Here is a 20,000-nt window from a genome sequence, read left to right as displayed (position 1 = left end):
TCCACGCTGCCTCGCATGAAGCAGAAAGGCCTGAGGATCGCTAAGGGCATCTTCTGAAAACTCAGACTCCCATAATCCCACAGGGCTTGTGGCTACGTCAAGCCTTAAAGACTGGGAGGGGAATAAACGTCACTGCCAGCTCCAGGGAGGCGTTTAAACGCGACGCTGCTGCTGCGCTCACGTTTACAGACTCCTGAGAGCCGCCTTCTAGCGGCGAGGTCACTTCCTGTGCCGTCTGTGAAGGGGGTGGGATCACTTCCTGAGTTGCTATCAAAAAGGTCACTTCCTGTTTGAGCGCTGTGAGACAGCCTTCACTGCCAGATCAAGGACGGCTCGGAGCGGCGGACACGTGACCTGGTGTTACTTTTAAAAGCGTCTTAAAACAAAACGACGCGCTTCATGTTCCGAGCGAAAGTTCGGTGAACGCGAGTTGAGCGCTCGTCCCGGCGTCCGGTCTTTACATTTCACAGAAACTAACGAGACGGAGGAACCTGCTGAGTTTTTCTGGACTTTTTTCAGCTCTTTAAATGAGAAACGAAGATATTTTTTGTCTCGTGTCTACGCTCATGCGTCTTTTTTTGTTTAAAAAGGGCATTACAGCTAACGACGAACAACAGAACACTCCTCTCACTCCACTCTTCTCCACCTTCTCCGGACTGCAAGACCTCTAACCTTCAGCTCAGTCTGCTAAATATCTGTTTTTATTTTACAACTGCGTATCAACAGACGCTTCAGGTTAGCTAGCATTTCTTTCATTTCATCAATTAATGGCAGTATTGTAAATAACAAATAGGAGTACGCCAGCTAGCCATGCGAATTCATCATCACCGCTACTGCTAGATCATTCACACGTTGGACATTTAAAACAGAAAGTAAATAAAAAAAGAATTAGTATAGTATAGTAACACTAATAGAATAAAAAGCTCCACATGCTCTAACCAGACTGTACCACTAGGGGGAGTTAAAGCACTAGTGCGAGTTCTACACAACAACAACAAAAAAAAAAACGCAACATTGGCATCGATATTTATTTGACAATAAATTTGTTTTATACCCGAAAGCGTCTTACAGTCCGGAAAAAAACGCATTGTCCTCGCGTCTCGTTTATTATTGCGTGTTTTTTGCTTTTCCTTCCCTCTAATTGGTGCTAATTAACGCTGAGGCCGTCCTGCAGGTGAAATCGCAGGTGATCGTTTTAAAGTCTATTGATGCTAAAGAAGTCGGACAGACGAGGCTGAGAGTGCAGGGGTCAGAAACGTGTCTGTGGCGGAAAAAAAGAATGAAATTAAAAAAATGGTAGCACAAATTTTTTTTCCAGGACAGATGTTACTACTAACGAGCCAAATCTTTTTTTTTTTTTCTTGGTCATTAGTTTAACAATTTTTGTAAAAAAAAAAAAAAAAAAGAACGTAACGTAATAACTGCATTATGAATGAATTAACAAATGAACATAATGAATGTATCATATCGCTACGACGTGTGTCCTTACGACCCTTTCACGTCACATCACGTAACGTCACGGCGATGACCCCTGCTGACACGCTAGCATGCTACTCAACGTGCAAAGCCAGAGCCAACGCGATCGATCACAGGGAACGCCGACCTGCACCGCGGTTATAACGACTTCCTGGCGAGTCTCTCGGAGCCACGTGATTGGTCGATCTGGAAATGATTGAAAAAAAATTTATTTGAAAATAAAAGCGATTCTTTGTGAATGAAGTTTGTTTGAACTCAAACGTGGAACACGAGAATAAAACCTGCTGACATGAAATAAACACACTAACGGGAGGGCGAGAGAACAGAAACAGTATAACCTAATAAGTTTGTTGTGATGTCATAATCTTTAGAAATTGGGCTGCTCTAAAACACCAAGCTGACCAGGGACTTGGAGTTATCGTGGGCGTGTCTCTCATTGTCAGGCAGCTCTCTGATTGGCTGAATAGAATCTGTAAAACGATTTAAAAAATGAACATTTTCTTAGAAATATATGATCAAAGTATTACAAATTTTATGAACCTTTAATAGTGTGGCACTAAGCTGAAGGTAAGATATTTTTGGCCTGTGTCCCAAATTGCATACTGCTGCTTTAAATAGCACTGCACTCAGTAGTACAGTTCTGTAGGATCCTGTTACAAATCTTTAATCAGTGGAAACATAGAGAATCCTGTTACAACTTGCTTACCTCCACTTTAAATATGGAAACAGTGCTGCAGCACAAGAAGAATATGCTCCAAAATGCTTACTGCTGCTTTAAGTCTGGAAAAACTAGTAGAGCGTTAGAGGATTGTGTTTCAGAATCCAGTGCAGTGAGTAGAGTAGTTCAGCAGCACTTTAACTTACTGTTAACAATAACAATTAGGTCAGTTTGCTTCAGTACAGTTCTATAGGATTCTGCTACAGTTTGCATACTGCTGCTTTAGAAATCATGTCACTGAGTAGAACATTAAAGGTACAATTATGACATATTTAGTACTGTTTAAAAATGAGTACCAAAGTACAAATTGCCGGCATTAAGTAGACAGTACTGATGTAACAGCTGCTAGACACCGATTAGACACGGACACTGAAAACCCTGCAAGTTACATACTGCCGCTTTAACTAGCGTGACACTAATAGAACATCAAATGAAGAGGTCGCTGCCCCCTGTTGGTGTGAAGAGTTGTTTACTTTATTAAAGGTCAGCTTGGTGTTTTACAGTCCTTAGTGGGAGTGTGTGTTTTGTAGGACATTACGTAGTTTTGGAGAGACTAAAGATCTGAAACGTAAGATAAAGACTGAATGTTCAGGCTGCGCCCCAATCCTGTTACACTCCCTTTAAAGTCAAGATGAGGCTTTCGGACCATACACCTACCGAGATTTCAGCAACTGTGTGATTTTGCATGTGTGTGTGTGTGTGTGTGTGTGTGTGTGTGTGTGTGTGTGTGTATGAATTATATGTGGCAAAAAAGGGCCAAAGATCTTACAGATCATTTTACAGAAATATCATGTAACACTTAATGACTCAAGAACAATGCCTGTTCACGAGAACACACACACACACACACACACACACACACACTTTATATAGAACGAACAAACTTCATATCATACCCACACACACTCATACACTCATCATGCTGGTGTCATTGCGCTTTTTACTTAAAAAGGAAAAGAAACTAACAATATATTAACATGATTTTTTTTTAGGTTCATTTTGTAATTTTTGTACATTAAATATTTGTTGTAGCTTGGCTTTTGTTTTCTCTGTGAGTGTGTGTGTGTGTGTGTGTGTGTGTGTGTGTGTGTGTGTGTGTGTGTGGGTGCTCGCTCCACTATTTATTAAATTTGTAAATATTTTTTTGCAGCATTGTACATTTTGTTTTTTCTTCTCCTTGTAATTTACAAATGAATATATATGTAAATATTGAGTATATACGGCTGCGAGGTTTCTATACCGCTGTAACTCCAACTCTTCATCCACTTCCTGTTCTCCGTTTGTCTCGTGTCGATTTTTTTGTACGACGGTTTTCATTTTGATATTGCCACCCCACGCCCACCTGACTTTACTGTTTCTAGTGTTGGAGAGAAAAAACACCTATTAAACAGAGTGTGTAAGAAATTTCTGCTCTTTTTTTCTCTTTTAAAAAATTCCACATATAATGGTTTATTCTAAACTATGGGGGAAAAATGGTGGGTGGGGCCATGGTGGGACACAAGACAAGAGTAGGGTGGGCAATGTGAGACAAATCACTACAGAAGGATGGCCCTTTTGGGACAAATTGATACAGTGGGGTGGCAATGGTGGGACAGAGTTAAAGTGGGGTGGCCATGGTGGGCCACAGAGCTGGAGTGGGGTGGCCATTGAGGGACACAGATTTGGAGTGGGGTGGCCATGGTGGGACACAGATTTAAAGTGAAGTGACCATGGTGGGACACAGAGCCAGAGTGGGGTGGCCATGGTGGGATACAGATTTAAAGTGGGGTGGCCATTTTGGGACGTTGCTGCTAAAGTGGAAAGGGCAATGGTGGGAACAGCTGGGGGGGGGGGGGTGAAGGGTAATGTGGGACACTATATTCATGTATGATGATGTAAGTTTTTGTCAGAATAGTGTTAATTTATTGAAATGGCATTAAACTGCAATTCTACCCCTCTTTTGAGGAATACTAATTATTCTGCTCATGATGCAAATTCTACCACAAGATGGCGCTCTATAACTACCCCAGACTTTAGTGTGCTACTTTGAGTCCTGTATTCTGTGCAGGTTCCTGCTTCCCCTTTTCATTTACACACCTCATCAAATCATTTCATTACTTCAATGTAGGAGAATTAAAAAGCCGTGTTTGAGTTCAGTGCATCGTTTTGGGTAATTTTTTACACATGAACACTCATAACAATAAAAATACATTGGTAGAGACAGGAAATAAAACTAGAAGATCAGTAAAGTCTTTATCCACAAAATCTCAAATATATATGTGTGGATTTAAAACCCGACAGAGGAAAATAAACTGATTTAATCACAGATACACTTACCAGGACATTTACAAGACAGACTTTTCAAGAAAAGCTGGACATGGTGAGGAAAGGTCTCCAAAACACTTCAAAACAGTTGCTAAATGTCTTCTTTCCTGTATAATTTGCACAAAAACTCACAATTTGCCTTCATTTAAAATCCCCAGAAAAAACGTAATGTACAACAGAATAAATGCACAAAAACCCAGGGAAGCCCGGGGTGATGTGATGAGGTGAATATCGATGCTTCTGCTGGAGATGATGATGTATGTGGGCAGTGCAGCTGCAGCTACAGTGAAAGGAGACGTGTTGAATTGTGTTCATTGGGTTTCTCACTTTAGTGATGATATTCATTCTCACTATATGAGATTCCTGTGTGATGCAGCACTTTTCTACTGCACTTCTCCAGGATGTCAAGAATCCTAAACCCCAATCATCATGTTACATAAAAGATAGACTGTAGATAGATGGAGGGATTGATAGTTAGTACAATAGTTTGATAAAAGAGGGTGGGAAATGTAACTGATAAACAATACAAATAAAGTTTTAAGTTGGTGTTGTTTATACAGTAATAAAGTAACAAAAACAACAACAACAAAAAGATTAATTTTATTTATAAAAACTGGCAAAAAAAGAAAGGTAGGTATTTAATGTTCTGATACTCTATTTGGTTAAGTAATGAATAAAATAAAGAAAAGGAAATCTTGAAAAAAGTTCTATAAAAGTGTAAAAAAAATTGTACTGAAGTTTAAAAACAGCGGGGTTTTAGTTTAGTTTAGTTTTATAAACTCTCTCTGCGTCAGTATGACATTTCTTGATTGATCTTTGGACAGCCAATCACATCGTAGGACATGAGACCGTTTGGACCAATCGCAACGGATGGGGCGGGATTAGTCCGAATACGAATGACAAAACTGTTTGAGTCAGTCCCGCCTCAGGCACGCGCACGCGCGCACACACACACACACACACACACACACACTCTCTCTCTTTACTTCTGTGTCTCATTGAAGTCTAAAGTGTGGAAAAACATTTGATTATTTTATCGTCTTAAATCACTCAGGTATTGTCATTTCTTTAAGGTTGTGCGTTTCCGTGATTAAGAACGCGCCCGTTCTCGCGCTCCGAACAGATTAGCATGTATGCTAACTTCAGGACCCGGTTACCTCAGGCAGGAGTATTCAGTCAGAGTTTACTGATAAATAAATACAAAATATACAAATAAAGTATGAGTTTTAACCTTCTGGTAAGATGTTGTTTCGATTGTTAATCAAATATTTTTATTAAGTTTGTACTTTTACCTGATTTACCTGGTTAAATATTTGTCTAGTTATTCAGGATATTAATATTTGGTCGGATGTAACCTGTCAGTCAGGTAAAAACAGACAGGTAAATCTAAAAGTTTGTTCTATAATAGATCAATGATTTAATATCAAATTTACAAACAAATAAATAGAAAAAGTGGCTTTAACTTGCTACAGGACAACACCAGGTACCATAAACAAAAACAACACAAAATTGATTAATTAGCTCATGTTGTTGAATTCTGCATCCTGATTGGTCAGAAGGTATTGATTAGTTGTCCATAACTGCAGCTCAGGTGATGGTGTGGGTTTATATCCATACGCTCGGTCTGATACGTGCACAGTGTCATTGTAAACACGTAGACATGGTGGTGGTTTCTTGAAGTAAGGAGATGTTTATGTAAGGAGTGTAGAAGGAGTCTCCAGCGTCGGTGTCCTAATGTCTTAATAACCTGAGGAGAAGAATAATGTGAAGCTGGTGAGGGAACGACTGTATAACTCCTATGTTTCTCCATGTTTCAGGAGAATGGGTATTATTGTGTCAAAGGTCATGGAGCAAAATATTAAGAAGCAGCAGGAGTTCATGCTGCACAACTCCAGACTCCAGGTAGGTTAAAAAATGACTGATATACAACATCTGTGTAAAGTTTTGAAACTCCTGGACTTTATGGTTTTTGAGACACATCCATGTTCCTTTTGTTTCTATGCAACAAACTCGAAGGCAGAAACACGCAGTAATGTGAGAGTGAATGAGTGGAGGAAGTTCTGTGGAGTCCAAATGGGAGATTTTTGTCTACCAGAAGAACGTGTGTAAGACGGAGAACAGGAGAGTGATGCGATCAGACGCCCTCACCCCCACCCTCACACATGGAGGTGGAAGTTTAAATGTTTGGGGTTGTTTTGGAGCAGAGAAGGTTCCAGAAATTGAAAGTGAACCAACATGGCTCCCATTCCACTCTTCATCACCATGCAGTTCCGTCTGGACTGAGCCGAAGCGCACGTCTGAGTTCTGTATGTGTTATTCAGAGAGTCGTCTGGAGTGAAATCTTTCATGGAACCACCTGCCCAGTCACCGCATCTCAATCCTACTGAACTGCTCTGAGATGAACAAGAAACATCCAACCAGTGAAGAACATCTTTGGAGAGCTTTACAAGAGACACAGCAAAGAATTTCAGCTGAACGTTTGGAGAAATGAAGTGTCCAGATGTTGAGAGTGTGGGAAGCTGTTCTTCATGAAAGTGGAACATCTGGAGATTTATAGATTTGTTTGCTCTGAGTGAATCTTCAGATTGTAACATCACCGAGTTTGTTGTTTAGAAACAAAAGGAACATGAAGGTGTCTCTCACACACGATACAACACTCGGTGTTTCCACACTTTTCACAGGAACCGTATTAAAACACAATCTGTAATATAAAGTCTTCTGAGCTCTATTAAGGTGATTTCTGTATTCAGGTGACAGACGGAGGAAGTCTAATTTGTAGACATTTAAATTGGCACGTTTTAAGGGTGGAGCAATATATTGACAGAGATAAATCACGATATGTCCAGTTGGCTCATTACTTTAGACATCCTTTAATGGAGAAAACAAAAAAGTAATTGTAATGTTTACAAAAGTTCTGTAAATATTTGGTGTATTGATGTTTATAGAAGGTTAATAGCAATAATAATGCTGTATAAGGAACCGTATTTCTCGTCTTTGTTGTACTGAGAACAACTGAAGATATTTAAATGTTTTGTTTTGCTGTACAGATAAAAATAACGTGACATTTTCTTTTAGCTCTATTATCTGTTTATCCACAAATAATCGCTGTGGATTGTTTCTGATATTTTCTGACTGCTTTGTTTTCACCACTGAGTATCGAAGAATCGATCGGTTATATTAATACGGGGTTGTGGGGTTTTTTTTTCTTCTTTTTTGTTTTTACTGCACCTTACAGCAAAAGTGCCTCAATGGTATAAATATAAGAATTAAACGTACATATGAATAACTTTTTGTCTGCATGTGTCTGATGCCAGCAAGTGAACTTGATATTTTAGAAGCATACGAAGAGAACGGCGAAGCACACACACGTATCTAGAAGTGTCAACACCTTATTGTATAATTAAAAATAATATAAATATGCAGGTAGAATTTTATCATCATCAAGAATCTACTGAAGTTCAGTCCAGACATGGAGCATCTTTCATCAGACGTTTTTATATTCTTTAGGAATGTGCAGTTTACTAGAAATTTAGTTCATTAGCTAAAGTTACGTTTTTTTTTCTTTATCAACCCTCACAAAGCACATTTATAACACCATTTTATAGCACTACAAATCAACCATTAACACCAATAATGCTTTTTATCTACATCAAGGGTGCCAATAATTGTGGCGCTGCCACTATATAATTATGGAGTATTGAGTATGCCACTATATAATTAAATGTGAACGCTCTGTTCAATCTAATTAATCAAAATGAAAAGAAAAAAAAAAAAAAAATATATATATATATAAATAAATAAGAATTCCTTCCTATTTGAAACTTTATAAAGTGCACAAAAAAATCACGACCGTAATAAAAGCTGTGTTGTTTTTTACGAACAATTCATCCATTTCTTCCTGTTCGTTTCCCCAGAAATCGACACGAGGATGCAGAGTTTTGCTGGTTAAAACCGTGTTGATGATTTCCGTCCCCCGCAGGGACGAGGTGTAACCCGCTCACTCTTATTGCCAATCAGAGTGTAAAAGGCTTGTTTTCCAGCCTCATTTTACACTGGGGATAATGTGATGTTGTTTGATTGATCTGTGGCCGTGAGGCGGTGAGCAGCTGTGATCTGCGATATTATAACACCAGGATTTCTTCCACTCGATGAAGGGCGGATTATAAACCGCGCAGCTGTTTCCTCCGTATTAACACTCATAAAGACTTGATTGATCACCGACGGGGTGCCGATCGCATGTGTTTGTTTAGGTTCAGGATCGGTGACGCAGTTGCATTCCACCGGATTGTATTTATCTCAATATCCTCCGTGTATTTCTTACTTTCTTGGTTCTGTACACCAACATCTCATACAATTGTGTGTCTCCAACATTGTTTTGGAGAAGAAACACTGGGGATGGAAACTCAGGTGTCCCAATACTTTTGTTCGGTGTTAAAAAAGGTGACTATAGAATCTGCATCCTGCATATTTATATTACAGTTTCATACCTTCTGTATCTCATATCTCACGTCATTAAAACTGAATTTAGTGCTATTTTATCTGTAGTATTAAATCTGTGATTGTGTGATAGAAATGTTCCACATTGCAGAAGTATAAATCAGGATTTATAGTAAAAGTAGATGCATTTTATTGAAGTATACAAAACGTCATAAATACAAGAGAGTGGAAATAAATGGAGGAGAAGAATGTGGAGACTGAAAAAATGCCATCAGCGTAATTACAATAATAATAATCTTTTAGTCTGTTTTTGTCCTTCTGTGACCCTGAAAATGAGTCGCTGTCAGTCAGGGGACAAAGACGCTCACTTGAGGGACCATTTAAGTGACAAGATTTTCTTTTTTCCATTACGTGTGACAGTGTAGTGTGGATGCTTCATCTGTGATGTCCATTACCCCACACGTCACCGGCTATTATGATCCACTCGCACGTTTTCTCTCAACTTTTATTGAGTTGGGAAATTATTTTTGACATAACAGAAAGTATGCACAAATTCTGACAGCAGAAGTTCACATCATGTGATGCAGATTAGATGTCATTGTTTTTATTTAGTGTTTGGTTCTTTTAGTGTTTGGTGCTAAGCATGTTGGATAGAGTTTTTATCAGCCCTGACTGTAGTGTGCAACTTTTCCACTCATCATACTTTAACTTCAGTTAAGATGAAGTTGGACATTGTCTTCTTCTTCTTCTTCTTTCAGCTTCTCCCATTAGGGGGCACCACAGCGGATCCTCTGTCTTCATGCCCCCCTGTCCTCTACATCTGCCTCTTCCACACCAACTACCTGCATGTCTTCCCTCACCACATCCATGAATCTCCTCCTTGATCTTCCTCTTTTCCTCCTTCCTGGTGTCTCCATCCTCAGCATTCTCCTACTGATATACCCCATGTCCCTCCTCTGCACATGTCCCAATATACCCCATGTCCCTCTGATAAACTCATTTCTAATCCTGTCCATCCTCGTCACTCCCAACGAAAAGCTCAACATCTTGGACATTGTAATTAACCATAGTCTTCCTGTTGCCTAGCAACCCTGTATAAACATATATTAAAATATAAATAAATTCTTCAATATCTGAACATTGAAGACCAGATCAGCTCCTGCAGTTTCAGCTGTGAGACAGTGAAGGCATTCGATTGGAAGTAGATCAACTTTTCTTTATACTTTTGTTTATACGGAAATAATAAATTATTTAAGGAATTTGGTTTTTTTTTGGGAAATTAAAATATTTAAAGCAACTAACAAGATCATCATTAAACTGAAATAAGCAGTTACTTAAGTACTGATAATTACTAACTGCACATATTTACAAAACAACACTCTCTTTTTTTTTAGGGAAAAAAAGCATTTCACTGCATGTCGTAACCTGTATGTATGTGTATGTGACAAATAAGATTTGATTTGATTTGATTGAAATATAAATAAATCAAATGGATACAAACCGCAAACAAAGTTTTTTTTGGAAATTAATTTGATTTTGTCCAACGTTTATTTAATTACCTGTAAAACTGAGATACTTACAAGTATATAACACTTTTTATATATATATATATCAGCTTTAACTTCCCCAAAGCTTCAGCGCTGCTCTGCTCTGTTTCTGATTCCTGATGGTTTAATCACAACGCAATCAGAACAATAACATGATTTTACAGTTTAATGGTGAAGGTCAACATTTGCTTGTCTTGTTCTACTTGTAACTGCAATAACGTAATTGATTTATTGTGAAAACACACAAGGTGTAGAACAGAATAACAGAAGGTGTATTTTTTCCACTCTCACCCACTCAGTGTTTCTTCTCACCTCTTTCTTCAGAGTCGCTTCGGGTGGTGATGTAATGAGATGACTGTTTAAGGGAAGAAATTAACGCATGAATAAGATGTAATAAAAAGAGACGTTGACGTTTTTGTGAAAGGCAGAACAAGTGTCAGGATGAGTCAGTGAGCGGAGACGTGTGTCCCAGTCAGGCACAAACACGTGCCCTGCAATTTCAAGCACTTTAACGTAGAATGTTAAATACACGTTTCATTTCCTTGAGCGTGACACTAGCAGACATCTAGACGTCCACTTCGGTCGAGTTGAAATACTTTTGTTACGTTTTTGGTCTGGTTTAAAGCATGAAATGGTTAAATTTGAATGTTTGACAGGAATATGATCGTTAACGCATGGAACAAAACTTCCATTCTTCCGCTCTCGTGAACGTCTGTCCGCCACGTTTGCGAAAACAGAGAACGCAGAGCCGATGCTCGATATATCATAATGATCTAAATAAGGAATTTGGAACATTTTCAGCGTTGCATTTAAAAGTTAATTTCGCTTCTGATTGTTTTTTCGGCCCAAATCTCCAGAACACGTCATTTCTGCAGTTTTACAGTCTCATGAAGCATGTTTAATTCACTTTCTGTAAACGAGTTGGAGATGGAGAACACACTCTTAGTGTGTGTGTGTGTGTGTGTGTGTGTGTGTGTGTGTGTGTGTGTGTGTGTGTGTGTGTGTGTGTGTGTGTGTGTGTGTGTGTGTGTGTGGTTTTGTAGATGGAGCGTCAGATCCTCATGCAGAACGAGATGCGAGAGCGACAGATGGCCATGCAGATCGCCTGGTCCAGAGAATTTCTTAAATACTTCGGGTCGTTTTTCGCCCTGGCTGCAGTCGGCCTGAGCACTGGGTCAGCCAGCCAGCCACACACACACACACACACACACACACACACACACACACACACACACACACACACACACTCACACCACGACACAGGGATGCTTTACATCACAGATTTTGCATCTGGATGACCTTTTCTTTCTTTCCTGTTAATAGAATTTACTCAAATAATCTCGAGCAGTATTAAAGGCTTTGAGTTAATAAGGTGTTCGTGAAGCTTCATGAGAAGGAAATGTAGAAGTTACTCAAGGTCTATTTACAAGAAATATCAAATCAATCATAATAGTCACGAACGAATGCAAAAAGTTCAGCTTAGATCCATACAAACACATGGATCTGACGCAGTGATGGTGCCGTCTGTCAGATGGTGTCTGGTACAGAAACATCAAATTATTTAATGATATTGATAACATCAATTATAGTTTAACATTTTGTAATTTGTTGTTCAATTTATAAATTATATAATGGATATAATAATCAATAATTTTTTTAGACAGTTTTTATAAAAGAAAAATCTTCATACAGGTATAATGAACTTTCTATGTCTATTTTGATTGACAAAAATTCCCCAACAGATACATTATTAACCAACTGATAACAAATGTATTATAAAATGTACATGTTCTTAATAATTGTAAAGGAAAATTAATATTACATTGAGGAAATTTAAACTTTGGAGTAGTCACAGTCACTAAGTCATGATAAATCCATCATTTTTGGTTCATTTAAAGTTTAATAAAAAAAAGTTTCACCTTCACTACATGGACAAAAAGTCCAGATGTGGTTCTTTCCCAAACTGTTAGCACAAAGTTGGGGGGGGACACGATTGTATCGGACGTCTTTGGATGTGGTGCTTGAAATTCTCTCTTTACTTACTCTAGAAACCCCCAAAACCTGTTCCTGCATGACAATACCCCTGTGCACAAAGCCAGCTCCATGAAGAGCTTCTATACATGGTTTGGAGTGGAAGATCTTGAGTGGCCTGATATAGAGCTCAGCTTCATGAACCACAAGCATACACCGAAATCAGTGGAACATCTTCCCAGAAGAGTGGAAGTTAGTATAAGGGCGAGTGGGGACTACATGTGGAATTGAATGTTCAAAAACACCTACAGTAGTCTTACGCTCAGGTGTCCACAAACTTTTGGCCATGTTCCCTATCTGACTAACTCGTCTATTTTCTGTTATTTTCTTTCCTCTAATTGTGAACTTAAGGAAGATCTGAAGGACAATCAAACTTTCCCTGATCATTTGATGCTCCTGCAGATGAGGCTGATGTGTTTGCTGTGTATTTCCACAGAGCTATAAAGAGGAGGAAACCGGGTCTGTTCGCACCGATGGTACCACTGAGCTTCATCCTGGCGTATCAGGTGGACATGGCGTACGGATCTTTCATCCACCGTATGAGAGGTGCGTAAAAAGTCCTCGATTTCAGTGGCAGCATGAAGGTGCCTTTATCTCTAATACTTCACATTAAAAAGTACAAAGTTCCTCCAGTTACTCTGTAACGAAGTCTGAACTATGGTTCCTCACCTCCGTCCTTCCTTCCTGAACTCATTTAATTAACTCAGAAGGTTTGAGTCACTTGAGCCGCTTCAAGTGTGTGATTCATGATTATAGGTTCAGGAGCTGCATTAATCCTGTTACGAGCTTCTGTGTTCAGGTGTCTCCCCCTGTGCCTCTCAGAAAGTCCTGCTGAAGTGCTCTGACTATTCTATGAAACGCAGTGCACATTTAGCTGTTAATGAGGTCTTATGATGTATGAAATAGTGGTGGGAGTGAAACCCCTCAGGGCCACGCCACCATGTTATTAATTTAATCAACACGAATGGAAAGCACTTGAAAAGTCTTTCACGATTCCTCTGTGATTATTTTTCCTGTAAACGGAATAAATGACGAGGCCTGTCGTGTTTTATAATAAAGAGATTATAATGTTTACGATGCGTTCAAGTCGGCCAAATGGTGTCTTCTGAAGCTTTAAGGTTGAGGTGTTCTGTTTAGTGATGGACTCTTACATGCAGAAATGTTCATGCAAATTGCAGTCCTAAGTTATTGTAGAAAACTATAATAAACGCAGTCCAAATCCATCTTAATAGTTCCTGAGTTGCTCATTTATGCGTAAACCGCTGAGCCACGTGAGGTGACGTGCTCTGATTTACAGAGGGATGTGACGTCTCCTGGCCTGCGCTTTTTTCCAATCAGTCAGTTTTTTTACCTGAGTAGAAGCTCCATGTTCATCCACCGATTGGGAATGTTTCCTGTTTAATTACGAGTCCATGGATCACTCGGCTGAGCGTCTCAGAATCCACACGTTAGCTTCAAATAAGAGTGTGTGTGTGTGTGTGTGTGTGTGTGTGTGTGTGTGTTTTAACTCGAGAAGTGTAAAGTCTGGTTGGAATCACTTGACCTGATCAGATACAACACTAATCAATGTTTATAATAATAATTCATAATAAGATTATGATCATCAAATGTGAGCAAAAAGCACAGAAATGATTGACACCCAATACCACAGGGCTCAGTGCAGTCATGTGTGTCAGAGAGGGGGCGTGTTTCTAAATGATGTCACCTGACTTTATTAATCTGTGTTGAGACGCACGAGGCCCAGATGAGACACACCGAGACACAGTGAGCGTGTGCAGGGTGTTTACTGACATGACCTCGTTTCATCATTGAATGTGCAGATTTTGTGTTGTAGGGCAGGTAAATGTGACGTGTTGCCGTGACGATGTGAGCGCAAGAGAGATTAAAATTATTTGCATAAACATTAGGAATACATTTATTGGTAATAGTTAGTAATGGCTACATGCTAAATTGTTTGTTAATATAATTAATTTATTAAATAATAAATTATAATAATATATGAGTAATAAAATTCTCTCTGACTGTCCAGGGAAAGTGTGTGTTTGGTAGACATTTGTATTGAGAAATTAAGTTAAATGCAGATGTTTTCTACATTCAGTGGTGTTTTACTTAAGTGACGATATGATGGTTGGTGTTTTGCAGGACCCTCTGCTTCACCGAGACAAATATCTGTAAATTATCGCCTTATTTTACCTTCGACAATTTGAAAGTGAACGTAAAAGAACGGCAACATTTTCTCCTTCGGTGCTCCAATTATCGTTTCTTTTTTTAGCTTGTGTTTCTTTTTTTATTATTTTAATAGAGCTGGGGGAACGTTTTCTCATCGTTACCGTAATAAAATATTCTACTATAAACTATTAAAGAATCCCCCAAACCCCTGAAGTCTTTATTAGACCACATTTTCTCATTACTTTGGATTTATATTTGTCTAGAAGGAGCGTTCATGCGATTGGTGTCTATTAACTCCCAAGATGTGTTTTGTGATTGCAGAAGAAGCCGAGAGCATCATGGTGGCTGAAGCGGATCGGCTGAATTTGCCCCATGGAACGCCGACGTTCGAGAGCATTGAGAGAGTGCGCAGAGCGAAGTCCCACCTCCTGCCTCTCTTAGAGAAATGAGGGACGCTGTTAGCAGGGGTGAGTCGTGGAGGGGAGGGGGTGGGTTTGTTGAAGAACGTTCTGTGAGGTTCTTCATGTAATATAAAGATACTGATCTCTGTGATCGAATTCAGCATGCTCGCTGGTGCTCCACTTTTGCGTTAGTTGCGCCGTGTTGGTCAGAAAGTTGAAAGCGGGCTGATAGTTTGCAGTTTAATGAACTTTTCAGAGATTCAATTCGTTTTCTTGTATCAATCTTTATAACAAATTTCATGGGGCAATGTGTAATTATGCATGTACTTCCCCGAACTGTCCACTGAAGTAAACTACAATTACAATATAGACTTTTTTTTTTATTATTATTAAATTCTGCCATAACTGATTTAAATGTATCTTGAGAGTGGGTGGGGAAAGGGGCGGGGCTAATCTCAAAACTGGGGTAAAAAAATCCCAAACTAAATCCATTGAACTATTACAAACTGCACCTTGATCTTATATGCAGCTAATTGGCTACTCATCAGATACAACTTGAGTCACACTTGATATTTTCCTAAATGTTAATAAATTAATATTGTATGTAATAAATTTGATTTAAGGTTGTATTTCTATTTACAATGATTTTGTTTTGAGACTGTTATCAAAACTACAGATTAAACCGTGTTTTCAAAAGACTCTGAAATCATGTCCAGTCTGTTTGAGATCTCATTGTGACACACACACACACACACACACACACACACACACACACACGTGTGTACACAGACAAATGGATAGGAAGTTCTCTCTGTTCTCTTGGTGCATTCTGTAAAATGTTGCAGTGTCAAATGAACAAATAATAAACCTGTCTGTCTGTCTGTCTGTCTGTCTGTCTGTCTGTCTGTCTGTCTGTCTGTCTGTCTGTCTGTTTATATCATTCTGTCTTTTGTTTGTCTATTTGTTTGTGTAATATATTAATAGCTTCTATATGTATATTTATTCACCTGTTTTGTGTGTGTGTGTGTGTGTGTGTGTGTGTGTGTGTGTGTTTTAATGTGGGACTTAAGGGGGGTGATGGGCGGGACTTAAGTAGAAACTCTGTCGGGTTCCCCTGACGTCACCGGGTCCTATAATCTATAAATGGACTGTGGATGTCTCTCTCGCCCGGTATCTGCACGCACCTTGTGTGTGTATGTGTGTGTGTGTGAGTACGCGCGGGTCCGTGCTGCGTGTCCTGACCATGTCCCGGCTGCTGATCCCGGTGCTGCTGTGTGGGGTGTGCGCGTGCGCGCGCGGGTTGCAGCAGCGCGACTACGGAGTGAAACTGTGCGGAAGAGAGTTCATCCGCGCCGTCATCTTCACCTGCGGGGGGTCGCGCTGGAGACGAGCCATCGACCTGGAGCTCCCGGGACACGGTGAGTCTCTCTCTCACACACACACACACACACACACACACACACACACACACACACACACACACACACACAGAGCTATAATGTTGAACTTTTAGATACACAAAAAAGAAATAGCAAACTGTACTTTGTGCAGGTGTAGTGTGTGTGTGTGTGTGTGTGTGTGTGTGTGTGTGTGTGTGTGTGTGTGTATGTGTGTGTGAGAGATATAGAGATATAGAGATAGATCAGGTCTTTGTGTTAATGAGCATTGTTGTGATTAATGCGACTCTGGAGCAGTTTCCGATCTCCGGTTTTCCCAGCAGTTTGACCTTCTGCACTAATGACTGATGATCAGTAATTAAGCTCCGAGGTCATGATGTAATACATCTTAGCCTTCTGCTGATGTGTTCAGAGTCTCAGCTTTTGCTTCTGTCATCAATCCAGCAGGTTTTTAAGACGTTAAAGATTTTCTCTCGATTTCCCTCAGGAGACGTTTCCCTTCTCTTTTTCTCGCTCTGAAAGTTAAATTATTTATGAATCTATAAATATATATATATATATATATATATATATATATATATATATATATATGTGTGTGTGTGTGTGTGTGTGTGTGTTATTTTATTTCAAGTTTTCTATTGAATAATGTAAAGACTTTAAACCCCTGAAAAATCTCTTACATTTATTCTTAATGACAAGACACCGAATAATAAAGTAATAAGAACACTGATGATGGAGGTTTTCCTCTTTCATATTTTACCATTTCATCTAAACTTTAATCGATTTGTCTCAACATTATTATTTATATTCGTCCAAATAAATCCTTATTTCATCCTCACACCAGCTCTTTTTAAACATATAAGCAGCACCTCCATGTTCTAGTTCCCCTGTAATAAAAGGGATTGGTAGATTGGTATATTCACAGCACTGGTATGGAAGAGGTTTTCTGTAAGGAGATGTTTATTTAACAGCTGTAGAAGGAGTCTCCAGTGTCAGCACTTTATAGCAAGCAAAGCTATGACATCTTTAGAACAGAGGAATTTACACTTTCAGGTTCCTCAGTAACTATTAACTCAGAGAAAGGCTGGTGAGGGAACGAGTTCTTCTATCCGCTATAACCTCAGTATATCATATCATGGACTTCCCACATCACTGAATGTAGTGGTACTCAACCCAGACATATGATTCAGCCTTAAACATCTCCATTCCTCAGATCCGGACCTGGTCCTCTCGTACCCAACCTTGTTAGATGGAGAAGATCAACTCGGCTGGATAAACGACAACGCAGCTCCAAACAAACGATCCTCCGGCCTCTCTCCTTCTTTCTCCTCGTCCTCCTCCTCTCTCAGTGACCTGAAACCCAGAGACGAGTCGAGATTGTCTGAGCAAGTGCAGACGAGCTGGCTGGATTCGCTCTTCTTCTCCAGGCCACTAGGGGGTGAGCGAATCCGGAGTTTAGACCTCGGCTGGCTTCGTGAGGACCGGAGGAGGCGTAACTACTCTCTGGGCCTGGCGGGGCTCTGCTGCAGTCAGGGCTGCACCAAGAACGACATCGGACGCCTGTGCTGAGGACGGAGCCGTGAGGTCCAGAACTTTATTCACAGTCACACATGGAACCTCTTACTGCTGCTCCACACACGTCCAAATTGTAAATATTGTGTATGATATTATAATAAATGATATACAAATAAACAAATAAATAAATATTATTATCAGAACTGATTAACTGACGATCCCTGATCTATAAACCACACGATTTCATTCACAAAAAAAAAATCTGGATTGAAAGGGGCGGGGCTTAATTTTTAACTCGTCCACCAATCACTAATCTTCTTCATATGACATCATAGTAATTATACACTGCAGAGGAATGAACATCTTTAAGCAGTGCATAATTTCCCAAAGTCAAAAAACTCATTTCACACCAGTGAAGGACACAAACCATGTGGTCGAGTAAAAGAGACAGTGACATATTACTGCAGTAAAAGTACAAACGTTTTTCCCTTCCATCATTTTTATCACAAGATTCTTCACTTAATCACCTCAGTTTCTGTGTAAAGACTCGAATGTGACTCTCAGCACACTGATCTATTAATAGAATGATATTAATGACTCAAAAACTGATTGATTTCTATTACAATCATCATGAACACAAAACCTTTTTTATAACTACTTCAGTAAAAACGTGTAAACGAGGTCACGTGTGTTGTGGTGAGTTCGAGTCTGGAGTTTCTTCATCATTTATTCCTATCTAAATGTTCTGCTTGATGTTGAACTGATGCTGAACTGTATGTTGGTGATCAGTAGATTCACAAAGCGCCGATCAGAACACGTGTAAAACAGAGCGTGCGCTCGATCCTGATTGGTGACTCGCTACGTGCAAAATGTAGTTGATATTTGATATTGAAGTACAGACACGCAAGAAACCTACTTTAGTACATTATTACTGTCAGTCACTGTTTCTTACACTTTTTCCATTTATTCTTTTTATTATTGTTCACAACATGGACATAGGATACAAAATGTTCATATAAAAATCTATCGATACAACACACACCGTCAATATTTAATAAAAAAATACACTATCAAAAAGTTTCAGTCCAAGAAGAAGAATAAGTTTGTTTTGTCCTGAGCGTCTCGCTGTAGAGAATCACTTCACACTGATAAGGGTTGAGTATAAAAAAAAAAAAAACGAAATGTGTTAGAAATCATTGGGCGATTTCTCCCCATACATTATACAGGGCATCGCTATGGTAACAGGATCGTATCAAAAGATTTGTAGCAAAAGGAAAAAACAATCATCATGTAAAAGATGAGGGAGTCAATTTGTGAATCAGTGAATCGAATCGAATCAAATGAAACGATCAGGAATTCACAGCACTAATGCAAGTCAGAGACGAGTAGGCTTTTGCACACACACACACACACACACACACACACACACACACACACACACACACACACACACCGCTTTCCTGTTCCAGAGTGTAATATAATGGTGTAGTGTGATGCTGCGACTTAAACAACTTTTTTTTTATATAAAACGCTGCCATTAAAGCTCCAGCTGATGAACACTGACAGATTCTGATGAATAAAACCACTTTAACACACACACACACACACACACACACACACACACACACACACACACACACTCACATACACACACAACCTGAGTATAAAGTTCACACACTTTTGAAACATCAGTGAAATGTTTGAATCCTCGCCCGCAGATGAAACAGGAATGACGGCGAGTCCTAAAGGCTGTGTCCTAATAACACCTGAACAGTGGTGCCCCTGGTGGATGATGGTGGTGGAAGTTCATTCCTCTTTACTCTCTCTGATGGAGTCGACGGAGCGAATGAGAGATCTGAACGTCGGCCTCTGACTCGGTTCAGCCGTCCAGCACGCCATCATCACGCCATGAACCTGAGGGCAGAGCGATGAGACGCACGACTGTCAGAGCTGCTGCACGGAATTATACAGTAAACTGGGAACATTTATCACAATATACATATCC

At 39.5% G+C, this 20,000-nt stretch overlaps 4 protein-coding genes and 1 long non-coding RNA gene across 13 annotated transcripts in view; 4 read left to right on the top strand and 1 right to left on the bottom strand.

Moving 5' to 3' along the window:
- ralgds (ral guanine nucleotide dissociation stimulator) overlaps positions 1-3,598 on the top strand; it is a 37,290-nt gene extending 33,692 nt beyond the window's left edge. For all 6 annotated transcript variants that reach the window (XM_083564722.1, XM_083564720.1, XM_083564721.1 and 3 more), the window contains one exon: positions 1-3,598. This exon is cut by the window's left edge and continues 119 nt beyond it. In XM_083564722.1, coding sequence (XP_083420848.1) covers positions 1-57 — 57 coding nt within the window. In that variant the 3' untranslated portion in view covers positions 58-3,598.
- Positions 3,599-5,391: 1,793 nt separating this feature from the next.
- Positions 5,392-15,964, top strand: plgrkt (plasminogen receptor, C-terminal lysine transmembrane protein). 2 transcript variants are annotated; one of them, XM_083564741.1, is made up of 5 exons: positions 5,392-5,552; positions 6,316-6,400; positions 11,526-11,656; positions 12,950-13,059; positions 15,004-15,964. In XM_083564741.1, the coding sequence occupies exons 2-5, from the start codon at positions 6,320-6,322 to the stop codon at positions 15,129-15,131; spliced, it is 450 nt and encodes a 149-aa protein (XP_083420867.1). In that variant the 5' UTR covers positions 5,392-5,552; positions 6,316-6,319; the 3' UTR covers positions 15,132-15,964. The 2 variants fall into 2 exon arrangements, with proteins under 2 accessions (XP_083420867.1, XP_083420868.1); XM_083564742.1 differs by having other exon boundaries at positions 5,439-5,735.
- On the top strand, positions 6,652-7,861 carry LOC310739107. The gene is made up of 2 exons (XR_014537261.1): positions 6,652-7,130; positions 7,232-7,861. It is a non-coding gene; the product is annotated as an uncharacterized lncRNA (long non-coding RNA).
- Positions 15,965-16,042: 78 nt separating the features above from the next.
- On the top strand, positions 16,043-18,198 carry rln1 (relaxin 1). The gene is made up of 2 exons (XM_083564740.1): positions 16,043-16,501; positions 17,694-18,198. Exons 1-2 carry the CDS (start codon positions 16,279-16,281, stop codon positions 18,047-18,049), a joined length of 579 nt encoding a protein of 192 aa, XP_083420866.1. The 5' UTR covers positions 16,043-16,278; the 3' UTR covers positions 18,050-18,198.
- Positions 18,199-18,939: 741 nt separating this feature from the next.
- Positions 18,940-20,000, bottom strand: part of jak2a (Janus kinase 2a) — a 26,595-nt gene continuing 25,534 nt past the window's right edge. For 2 of the 3 annotated variants that reach the window (XM_083564714.1, XM_083564715.1), the window contains exon 24: positions 18,940-19,948. In XM_083564714.1, coding sequence (XP_083420840.1) covers positions 19,875-19,948 — 74 coding nt within the window. In that variant the 3' untranslated portion in view covers positions 18,940-19,874. The remainder of the gene's footprint in view (positions 19,949-20,000) is intronic. The other variant, XM_083564716.1, reaches the window with a different exon arrangement.

Source organism: Silurus aristotelis (assembly GCF_946808225.1).
Source record: "Silurus aristotelis genome assembly, chromosome: 16".
Taxonomy (NCBI): domain Eukaryota; kingdom Metazoa; phylum Chordata; class Actinopteri; order Siluriformes; family Siluridae; genus Silurus; species Silurus aristotelis.
The sequence above is the reverse complement of the archived record's forward strand: the minus strand, read 5'-3'. Positions and strand labels throughout refer to the sequence as shown.